This window comes from Myodes glareolus, chromosome X, assembly GCF_982192425.1.
Source record: "Myodes glareolus chromosome X, mMyoGla1.1, whole genome shotgun sequence".
Taxonomy (NCBI): Eukaryota; Metazoa; Chordata; class Mammalia; order Rodentia; family Cricetidae; genus Myodes; species Myodes glareolus.
Window position 1 is genome coordinate 80464310 of NC_142053.1, and position 12200 is coordinate 80476509.

Sequence of the window (12200 nt, forward strand, 5' to 3'; positions counted from 1 at the left end):
TAATTCCAACACTCTGGAGGCAGAGGCAGGTGGATGTGAGTTTAAGGCCAGCTTGGTCTACAGAGTGAGTTCCAAGGACAGCAACGGCTTTTACACAGAGAAACCCTGTCTCGAAAATTGCACTCCCCCCGCCAAAACAAGTTAAAAATGGGATGCTTGGGAAAGCTGCCACTATAGCTTGTAGAACAGAGGAGGAGAGTGGCGTAAGCACAGGCATAGTGACAGAGTGACAGATGCTTTCATATTGGAGGGACTCCATTGTCGGAAAACTGCTTATATCACTATTTAAAGTGTGTCTGAACCAGAGGTAGTGGCTTCTGCCTGTTCTAATACTCAGGAGGCAGAGGCAAGAGGAAGGTAAAAAAATTAGAGACCATCCTGGCACGTATAGCAAAGTTCCAGGCTGATATACATAGTGAAACCGTATCACTAAAGAAAAAATGGGGGGGGGGGGTGTGACCTAAGTAATGAACTCAAACCCACATAATTATTTTAATCCGAATCTATGTTATGCTGAATTTAAGGACCACTTTATTAGAGTTTGAAAAAACAAGCAAACGAAAATACAGAGCACGCCTTTAATCCCAGCACTCGGGAGGAAGAGACAGGTGGATCTCTGTGAGTTCGAGGCCAGCCTGTTCTACAAGAGCTAGTTCCAGGACAGGCTCCAAAGCTACAGAGAAACCCTGTCTTGAAAAACAAAACAAAGCAAAATTACAGAACATGCAAGCTGTAAATCTTGACAGCTGCTGGGATGGAGAGAAATGAGGAAGAGAGGAAGCCCTAGGTTTTGAGTTAGGGTCCAAGCAAGAGGGCATGTTCAGTAATGAAGGTTGACAAGTAGTTATGAAATGGTCTCCAAGTTCAAGTGGATTAACTATATTAAAAAGGATTGTTTCATGTTTACGTGAGTGCCTGTGTGAATTTATGTGCATCACATACTTTTGGTGCCTACAGAGGCCAGAGAGCATCGGATCCCTGGAGCTAGACTTACAGATAGTTGCAAGCCGCTTGCTGTGGGTGCGGTCTTGCTCTTACAGTAAGCCCTCTTAAGCACTGAGCAATCCCTCCAGCTCTGGGTTAACTCCTAAGGATGGAGACAATAGTATGTCATTTTCTAATCTTGGGAGCCGACCAGAAAGTCAGTCTCCACCTAGAGCCAAAGTTGGAGCTCCTTTCCACCTGGAGGAAGTTTAGTTTTCCTTTAAAGGGCCTCTACAGAGCCCTGGAATCTCAACCTTCTTGAAAGGGAATTGAAGACCTAAGAATAGTAATTGTAAATTGTAAGGGGCAGGGAATTAAAGTTCAGTTGAAAAACAGATCAATCCAGAAAGGCCCATCCTCATAGCCGCAAGGCTACCAATCCCTCTCTATCTACCTAACAACAGTGTTAAACTTTGATGGAGAAACAGAAGCCAGCAGATATGCATATTAACCTGACCACGAGTTAAGCTGTTAGAACTGTGGAAAATCTCTTCCTGCAAACAAGTTTCTCTTTTGTGCTAGGTCTTTCACCTTTTCCTCTACCAGCATGGGGTTCCTGGGCAAGTTTTAGCTGTTGGGGCTCCATTATTTTAGGGTTCTTGTCTTATTGTGAGATGGAGATAAGCCATTGGGATTCATTCATGGCAAATTCTTCCAGGCTTTTTGAATGCATTTGCTGCTATTGTGTTATAGTACATTGTATGAATTCTTTTCTTTCTTTCTTTCTTTTTTTGAGGCAGAGTTTCTCTAATTGTTACAGAACTCTGTAGACCAGGTGGCCTCAAACATTTTTATGTGAATGTGTGTGTACCTGAGTATATGTATGCACATCATATGCATACAGAAGCCCATGGGGGGGGGGGTCAGAAGATGTGTCAGATTTTCTTAGAACTGAAGACTCACCATATGGGTGCTGGGAACGGAACCCAGATCATTTGTAGTAGTAGTAAGTGATCTTAACTGCTGAGCCATCTCTCTAACCCTTGCTTTATTATTTTTGATGAAATTTGCAAAAGGCATACTTTTTTTTTTAAATCTAGTACAACTGGATGTTTTGCAGATGAGTACAACTCACGTAGGAGATGCTGGGAACCTGTGACAAGAGTCAAAACTGGCTAAGTAGCTTCACATTTCCGCACTCCTTCAGTAAACACATTTAGTAAGGTCATTTAAAAAGCAACTTTCTACTTAGCCACGTGCAAACACTGGGTACAATGAAGGCTCCAAATTCAATAAATGGCATAAATTACTCATAAATTACTTATAGAATCAGACACAATACTAAGCAATGGGATTTTGCAATATGCAAAATAATGTCATTTAAAGGAAGCTTCAAGTAATCATCTTTACAAAGATTTATTTAATATTATTAGTTTCATTACTAACCCCAGCTGGTCTGGAACCTGCTAGTGTGGAACTTACTATGTAGAACATGCTGGCTTTGAGTTTATCATAACCTTCCTGCTTCCGGCTCCCAAGTGGATTAGAGGTCTGGGCCACCATGTCCGGTTTGTTGAATTTAGGTGTTAGATTGCTACCAACGGGGTTGGAAGGAACTTTCTTTTTTCAGTTTTCCAAGGCAGGGTTTCTATGTAATTCTACAGTTTCCTCTATAGGGCTGGCCCTGAACTCAGAGACCCGCCTGCCTTTGCCTCCTGACTGCTAGGACTAATGTGCACCACCAAACACCCTGTGGAAGGAGCTTTCTTAAGTGAACATGTTTGACCTTAACTATGGTGATGGCTTTATAAGGTCAAACTTATGTAAAGTTAATATAAATTAACTTTATTATACAACATGATGAAATGTGACCTGGAAATAAGCCAAATAAACCCTTTCCTATTAAAAAAGAAAAGTGGAAAAATTTCTTTTAATTACATTTAGGTATTTATTCTTATTCATTTATTTATATTCTTTCTCCCTGGGGGGGGCATGTGAAGAGGCCAGGGGAACTCTTGTAGGAGTTAGTTCTCTCCTTTCACCAAGGAGCTCCCAGGAATTGAACTCAGGTCACCAGGCTTCGTAACAAGTGCCTCTGTACCAGCTGAGTTCCTGTACCCACCCCCAAGTAATGAAAACATAAAGAAGGAAAAAAAGAAGGTGCACCCCAAAGCCACAGAGTTCAATTCATTAACATAGATTTGTACTTTATTGGAATTTTGCATCCTGAGAATCAAATTTTATCTGACAAGTGAACAACAGAAGCAGCAGTGAAGGTCTCAGAGGCAGGGGTCCTTCATTTTGGCACAGCTGTGTATAGGTTGAGTTCTTTCAGGGGAGTCAATCCTGGACTCCAGGGGGAAGAGGAATTCATTCCACAGGCTACATAACACTACAAGATGCATGAAAGTTCTTGGTTTGAAGGACATATCCACTGTTATTCTCTTCTGGTAAAGCTGTCCAAACAGGAATCCTCTGCCAAAATGTAGAAGTCAGTTATATTTCAACCAGATTTTTTTGAAGAATGACAGCTCTCTAGCTATCTGGATGTCCTGTTCTTGCAGTAGAGATTCACACTTGTATGTGGTTAGTCCAAGGATGGCAAACTAGCTTGTAGATTATATAATTTCAAACATTTGTAACTTGTTCCAAAGTCCAGGCATTAAAACAATTTCCAACTATTTGCTTACAATAAAACAGAAAAGCAGGAAAATTATGCCAAGATAAAAACAAATCAAATAAGCAGGAGTAAAAGGAACATTTGAGAACTTATTGCCTTGATTATCATACAGACATTACACAAACTTTAAGAGGCGGAGAAATTGTCATTTAGACCAACATGACACTAGAACACTGCACATTTGCAATCCTGTGTGTACGTGGACACGCCTCAATGAATCAGTTCAGTTCCAGAATCCTGAAACAAACCAAAACTGAAGGCAAATTATAATCCGAACTTATAGCCCGATCTAGTCAATATTCATTCTCATTCTCATTCTCTCTCTCTCTCTCTCTCTCTCTCTCTCTCTCTCTCTCTCTCTCTCTCTCCAACATCCAGGAACTAGGAAGCAATATGTTGAGAGGGTCAAATAATCCTGATTCTTTAGAAAAGTGGCTCCCAACATTTTCATTCTATGGATCTCTAAATTCCTTCCTCATTTTTAAGTATATATTAAAGTACACTTAAGGACGCCTTCCTATTTTCCATTAAATACAAGCACACTTCCGTTCACAGTTTCTGATCAGTGTTGGTAAGCAATGTTGAAAGACAGAACAGGAAAGAACATGAGCAAAATGCATGCTGATTCCATGTCTTGTTTGGCCGGTGGAGAAGGAATGGGATAGGTCAGTGTGTGGCCTTTAGTGTTATTTTTTGAATTAATTCTTGAAAAAGGCTCAAGGATACTTTCCACTGCTCTCTTTATCTGCCCCAAGCTAGAACCACTGGTTTACACCCACCTGTTCTTCTCCCTCAATCAAGTATTAATATAGTACAATCATTCATGCTTAACAAATAGGGTATTGGCAACAAAAGTGACTATCGAAAAAATTAAATCAACCGCACACTTACTCTGTAGGGTTTACCAAGAAAGAAAACAACAGTGTGGATTGAAAGCCACATCTTCTTAGAAATTCTATAATTATTCGATCCGACATTTCTTTTAGTCAGTTTCTAAGCACATGAGCTTTACCAAAAAGACCTTCAATTCCCCTGTGAGGTAGGTCCAGATTGTCATCCCCACTTCAACAATGAGGACATGAGGTACAGAGGGATTAAGCAGCCGAGCTAAAAATTAAACCAGAAGCGACTTGGGGTTGAACTCTAGGCCATTTTCCTTTCCACTTAATTTTCTAAATTCCTTCCAATAGATTTTTTTTTTTGAGGGTAGGGAACTCGGTGAGACGCTGAAGCAGATGTGAAATTGAATATGCAACTCTTCACATAGTCTAAGGGGACACTTTTCCGTGTCTGCTGTCACAGCTTCCATTCTTAACCTGGATACCAACTGCATAGTTGTACCCCACAGGTAAACAGAGATCCCAGCCCTTGCTTCCTAGGGAAATGACATTCACTTTTCTCAGCACAGAGGGCTAGGTCTACCAGAGATTGTGTGTTTGAGTGTGCTTTTATTAACACACATTGACTAGCAGTCAGCCAGCAAACTGAACTCAAACTGCGCAAGGCACTGTGAGTTTCCACCAAGTCTGCACAGCAAAGATCTTCCACGGCTACTCAGAACCATGGTGTGTTAGATCATTTCTCTCTCTCTCTCTCTCTTTTTTTTGTCCAGCTAAAGGTTCAACCCTCTCCTTTTACAGATGGAAACACTGACACGTACTTTAGGTCACTTGCCTGGGGTCCACAATATTAAATAGATTGTTTCTTCATTAAGTCTGACTTTGACAAAATTCACAGAAAATGGGACATATTCTCAGGTTGCCATCATCAAAATAAAAAGGCTGGCTCAGAATCAGGTAAGGAAATGTTGGAACAAGGTAAGGATTACATACATACACACACACACACATACATACATGGAAGGATATACTTATAGATATCCTTCAATTATTTTTAGCTCACAAGTATATGAACAAGTATTAATAAACTTCCTCTTTACCATGAAAAATCTCCCAACAGTTCACCACTCAAGGGATCCTGAATGACTTGATAGTTGTAAAATGGACCTTTTTCTTTTCTTTTTTTAAAAAGAAGCAGATTTTTATAGGCATAATTGGACTTAATTTCAGTGAACTTGAACACTTCCAGTTAATTTAGTAAAAAAAATATTTCTACTATGTGAATTGTTCCAATTAATCAGGTAAGTATAATCTCTATATTTGCCTAGGGCATATAGTAAATTCAAATGAAATTTCATTTGGGGTGTGCATGTTCAAGTAGTGCTTTAATTCTTAAGTGGCAGCTTATCAGTAAACAAAAATCAAAGTGCTAATGACTTGTAAAGGGCACAGATATTTGAAAATACCTAACTGTTGATAGGTTTACAAATGTTATTGAGCTTTACTCAAATTATCAAAGGCAACAATAACTCTCAGTAAAATGGTAATGCTAGGCATGAATACAGTAAAATTTCTGAGATATTAGTGTTTACAGAACATGCTAGTATAAGAAATATATGAGTTTTAGTAGGGTCTTTAATCAAAGACCACTGTCCTTCCAGAACTATGTTGAATTCTATGCTTACTAGCATTAAAACTACAGTAAGTTTAAGTGACTGATAGTTTTATTCAATGATATTTTGTCATTAATATATCTCATGTTTGGAAGATAAGTAAATGGGCTTAAATAAGAGAATAACCTTGTGCTATCATGCCTAGTTGAAAAGAATAATTTCTAATAATCTACCAATTCATTCACTCTGCTTTCTTTCACATACCATGCTATCTTTGAAAAAGACAAGGCACTTTCCCATCTACTTCTAAAATTACAATAATCTCTTTCCTAAATTAAGATGTGGTAAGAGGGGAAAAACATAGAGGACATGTCTGAGATGGAGTTATTCTGCAAATGACATTTGTCCATATTTTTATTAATAATATAGATGCTACTTGCCTTATGGACAAGCTTTAAAATGACCAGTTGAATCAATTTATTAAGCCAGAGTATTGGACCAAATGAGAAGTAACAGAAACCATGCTCTTTCTTTTCTTTTCTTTGGAGACAGGGTCTCATTCTGTAGCCCAGGCTGTCTTCCAATTCATGGCAATTCTCTTGCTTTAGCTTCTGAAATGCTGGGATTAAAAGTGCAAACCAGCATGCCAGGTTTTTCAGAATGTGACTTAGAAAAAAGTCTTTTAACTTGCAATCTCCAAGTCTGGTGAGATTGAAATGCTTTGGCAAAACATGCTATTTTAAAACGTTTTTCCTCTGGAAACTAAGATGGCAGTTTTAATAAAGGGATATTATGTATCAAAGAAATTAAAGTTAATTTTTTTTCAATCAAAAATAACTTTCACAAAATCGTTGGCTAACCCAATGGAAAAATACAAGTTACACTCTATCCTGAGGCTAATGGAAAAACAGTTTGGTGGGGGAGGAATTAGAGACCAAGGTGCACTCTGTCACATTAGCATTTGTTGTGAGTCATTTCAATAAGAAGGAATCTCATCCCCACCCAAACTAATCACCCCTCACGGGGAAGCAGTGTGAAACAAGTCATGTAAGAAAGAAAAGAAAAAAGCCAGGTTGTTTTCCGGGTAGTTCGAGAAACTATGATTAGTCAATCATTATACTGAACAATCAATCAACACATTTATGAATCGAATTGACATACTGTAGCAAATGTTTTTTTAATGACAAATACTATTGTAACTTGAATTATACTTGGTCACCTCCAGATACAAGCTATTCCTATTTTAATATCTGTTTCATGGAAACAATTCATTACACTTCTTGTCTTTTGTGTTGTTGAACAAAATGAAGTGTGATTTGTCCACGGCAGAAAAAGTTTCTATGATTACTACTTGGTCAAATTCTAAGGCTCAAGACGAAATGTAAGATTGCCGAGGGCTGACATTCACAAGGAATTGTCTTACCAGTGAGGATTAAGATTCTGTATTATGATGGAATGGAAATCAATTTTGGTATTTAAATGTCACAGTATGAAGCATAAATTCGATGACCTTAGCTGCAAACATAAAACATAGATATGATTTTCCCTGACCTTAGCTATAAAACGAGACATTGAGTACGCATTTTCAGAGGCTTTCTTCTTGTCTATAAAAATACACCTTCAATTCTGCAGCAGGCAGACATATTTGCAGGCATACACAATATACTAGAATTTAGAGATCTGGGGTGGCTGGGTGACATGGGGGGATGGGTCTCCAAAAGTGTTTGTGCAAACCATTAGAACAACATCAAACTAGTCTTTCCTCCTGTGGTCAAGGACTAAGGATTTCAGATTAGGCATAACTTTTAAAAGTGGCTTAAAAAGACTTGACCTTGTATGCAGAAATGATTGTTCTATTCAATGAAATGAACTTACTTAAAAGCAGTTAAGAGTAGGAGGATAAAGAGAATGTATTCCAGTAACTGCAAGTACATACAAACAATGCCCATATACAGGCATTCTCTTGCAGTTGAATTTATGTGATATCAAACTTTTGTTATATTTTAATTTCAAACTGTAGTAGACCAGAGTGGTAATCTCATTCAATTTAACTGTAGGAAAAAAAAGAGAGAGAAGATGCATGTACCAATCAAAACACGTGACCAATTTACAAACGGAATACAATTTTATCTAAATTTTACTTGTCTTTCCTCATTGATAGTTTCCAAATGTTTAGAAAAGACTCTCAAGCAGAAGGCTAAGAATATTTTCCCAATTCTGACTAGACTACTGCATAGCCCATAGCTATAGTCTCTCAGCACTCTTTCTCAATGTAGAGTGGAGGATCAAATGTGGCTTTCATGGAGGCCTTGATATCTCACAAGATTCAAAATCTCAAAACACTTTTTTGATTTTTTGTTTTCGGAGACAGGGCTTCTCTGCGCAGCCCTGGATGGCCTCCAACTCATTATGCAGATCAGGCTGGACTTGAACTCAGAGATCCACTGCTTTAGCCTCCTGAGTACTGGGATTAAAGGCCTGCACCATGATGAATTGGCTCTCAAGACACTTAAAAGGGGACATTCTATGCATTTTCAAAGGAGGGAAAAGATATATAGGGGAAAGGAAATGAGAGCTAATGCAGCCATAAGATGAATTAGATGTCAATGATTTTGGGGGGTGGAGCGGAGGACAAATGGAGAGCAGTGAATTAAATGGAAAAAATAAGATTCTTGGTCTCAGGTGTAATGCACAAGGTCTGAACTAATGGTTTCAATTTTAATCCACTTTGTTAGGAAGGGCAATCCTGCCCCACACCTGAAATTTAACATACTCATGTTGGCTTTGCCACAAAACAGCATGTTAAAGGTCTCTACATTCAAAAGGATGCTTGCAAACTTCATATCAAAATCTATGTGGAAATGTTGGCAATACATTAATAATAATAATAATAATTCTGTAAACCATGGCATACCACATTTTACATTATGCAAAGAGACAATATTTACAAGTCTTTAGGAGTTTAAATATTTTATCCACTAACATAAGTGACAATTTAGCAAAGTGCAGGAGGAAACCAGTGCTATTAATTGCATGTTCTTTAAAAGCAGAGTAAAACCATTTCTAAAAGCTACCAAAAGCATATTTAGGTGTGTCCAGTAAGGGATTACAGAGCATTAAATAGCCTAGAAAATGATGCGTATTTAGAAACGGTGAGTGTGAAAATCCTAAGGCAGCATGCTCAGAACAAGGGTTTTGTTTGTTTCTTTACACACCAGCACTGATGTTTTTAGTGTCAACTACATATAACTGTATATGTTTGTGTGTATTTATTTAAAAATTGAGAGTGCAAAACACAAGCCTCATTTAATAACAAAAAAGATGTGCAAATTGCCTTCTTAAATCAACACAAATAAAGGAGTGAGAAGAATATTCTACTGTTATAAAGAATAAATTGAACACAGCAAAGGAGACTTCTCCATTCCAAGATCATCTACAAGGCACTAAGGGTAGGAAATGACAGATAACACAGAAGTGACCGAACAAAACTCCTCAGTCAGGTCGGAATATGGGGTATTTTGGTAAGAATTCTATTAGGATTACCTGTAAAAAAAAAAAGAAAAGAATATATTGACAAAATAGTCTCATTTAATGTACATAAACCTGCAAAGTCTAGTTGATTTCCACAGGACTGTATTTTCATTCTGAATTACAGGAAGTAAAATATACAAGATGTGACAAAACAGGCCATGCTTTTCAAAACTGAACAGGACACTGAACCTACCCACTAGAACTGACAGCTGCTACTGTCTGATTTCCAACAGTTACTTTCTTAGAACCAAATTCAATTACATTTTTATATCCTAGAGCCAAGTAGAAGAGATTAAAACTACTTTATACAGATTAGGAAAAAAATACCAGTTTTTATTTTATTTTTCAATTAAAGCAGCTAACATCAGTTGAGGATTACTATTTTTTGAAAGTTGTTTGCAAAATAGGAGTTGCCCAAACGATTAACTATAAAACAACTGAATTGCAGAAAGGCTTACAAGATTTCTTTTTTTGTGAGACAGAGCCTCAATTTGTGACCCTGGCCGGCCTGGAACTCTGTATATAGTTCAATGGGCCCCAAACTTACAGACACCTACCTGCTTCTGCTTCCAAGTGCTGGAATTAAAGGCATGAGGAACTTCTATTATTAAGCTATTAGTATCACTATGATGAAGGCAGTCCTAAGGATCAAACTCAGGGCTCTAGATGTTGGACAAGCACTTTACCAACTGCACTATAGTGTCAGACCTGGCATGGTTAATGATAACATTGGGAGCTTGGAAGATCCATGATGGTGGACTAGATCATGTTGTTTATAAGTGGTCTTATGTTATGATTAAAGCTGCGGGTTTTCTTTTCTTTTTGAAATTGTTTTGAGATAGGGTCTCATTATGTTGCCCTCGCTGGCCTGAAACCTAGAGATTCAGTTGCCCCAGGCACCAAAGTGCTGGGATGAGAGGTGTGTGCCATTGCACTCAGCAAGACTGCATATTTTCAGTAAAAATTTTTAGCCAATATTTAAATCTATTTTAATAGATTTTATTTATTCAATAGTTTATTCACTCCAAGTTAAATTTCAGCCAAGTTAAAGACGAACCAGATAGCCAGGTGGTGGTGGCACCCGAAGGCACAGGCAGGTGAATCTCTTGTGAGTTTGAGCACAACCTGGTCTAGAGTGTGAGTTCCAGGACAGCCAGGGCTGTTACACAGAGAAACCCTGTCTCAAAAAACTAAACCAAACAACCAAACACGAAAAACAAAACAAAACAAACAAAAGCCAACAACAACAACAAAAAAGAAAAAGAAAAGCCAGGGATATGGGTCCAGAACTGAAAGTTAATTCCTCATGTAAGTCTTTTTTTTTTTTTTTTTTTTTTTTTTTTTTTGGACAAGCTCGCACAGTGGTGTGTTTTGCTAGGCAGCAGCTGTTCTCAGTGCTGTATGTCAGGGTGTACAACATTGAGCTGAGCACAGGAGCTGAGACTTTCCTAAGATGTACATGATCTGATGATCAGGCTTTCAAGATACTTTAGGTTGGCCACAAATCTAAAGAAAATGAATGGTGGCCTCTATGCCCCAACAGACAGAAGTTCAGGCTGAGAAGCTAAAGGGCATGAGCCACAGATGGCAAACACAGTAAGCAATACATAGCATTCGGGGTGAAATCACAAGAATAATTAAAAAGCTTCATACTTACATACTCCATCATATTGCTAGTTTCACATTTCCTTTTAGTCAACTTCCAGTGCAAAGCAAGCTAAAAAGGTAGAGTTTGGTTAAGAATTTTTCTATCATCTTTGGTTAATTGCAATGTACTGCATTTGAATAAGAGTAAAATCTAGGCTGCATGACATAAAACAGCGCCTCAAATACCTTGCCCAGAACATAGCTAGTAACGGGGTAACAGGATTAGTTTGCTAATCCATTCCTTTGTGTGCTGGATTAATTCACTTAGTACTTACTTTTTCAATTTGATAATGCAAAACTACAAATAGGGCACCTACTTGCCTTAAATTTCTTACCTTGTGGTATAATCTGTTATTTTCCCATTCTAGTAACTTCTGAATTGATCTTCTGGTCTAAGAAAAAGGATCAAGATTCCATGAGAAGGTAACTTGAACATTATAAGGCTACATGTATCTGTGTTTTTTGTCTTCTTGTAAGGCACTACTCATTTTTTCTGTTTTTTTTTTTATTACAAATCGGAAAAAAGTGCAACATATATAGAAACTGCCAAAAGTGAAATAACACTTTGAGTGGTTACGGCATAGCTATAAAAGGAGATTTCTCCATCCACTCATCCATCCATCCATCCATCCACCCAATTTTAATTTATGCTTTTCCAAATGAAGTATGCATTGCTCTGTGGTACGTGGCCATGCACTGGACTGCTATGGAAACCCATCAACAGTGCTAACACGGAGCAGCAGCAGTTGCGGGCCTCATACAGATGTTCGTGAACCTTTCTAGGGACTACTTTTTCAGTAAACACCTCACCTTCCAAACTAAGCTGGTTCAGCCCAGGTTTTCCTAGCAGATGGTGAAGTGGAAAGGACAGATGCAAGGCAGGAAGCGGATATAGGCGAGTCTCTCCATCCTAATCCATTCAAAATGCATGCACATCGGAGGGTGTAAGAAAGTTTCTAAAGCTTT

At 38.2% G+C, this 12200-nt stretch overlaps 1 protein-coding gene across 1 annotated transcript in view; it reads right to left on the reverse strand.

The window, feature by feature from the left end:
• Nucleotides 1-3105: 3105 nt before the first annotated feature.
• The window catches only part of Chic1 (cysteine rich hydrophobic domain 1), a 40502-nt gene continuing 31407 nt past the window's right edge, over nucleotides 3106-12200 (reverse strand). The window contains exons 4-6 of the mRNA XM_048417762.3: nucleotides 11570-11626; nucleotides 11245-11304; nucleotides 3106-9599 (exon numbers count right to left, since the gene is read on the reverse strand). Of these exons, the coding sequence (XP_048273719.1) occupies nucleotides 9549-9599; nucleotides 11245-11304; nucleotides 11570-11626 (168 nt within the window). The 3' untranslated portion in view covers nucleotides 3106-9548. The remainder of the gene's footprint in view (nucleotides 9600-11244; nucleotides 11305-11569; nucleotides 11627-12200) is intronic.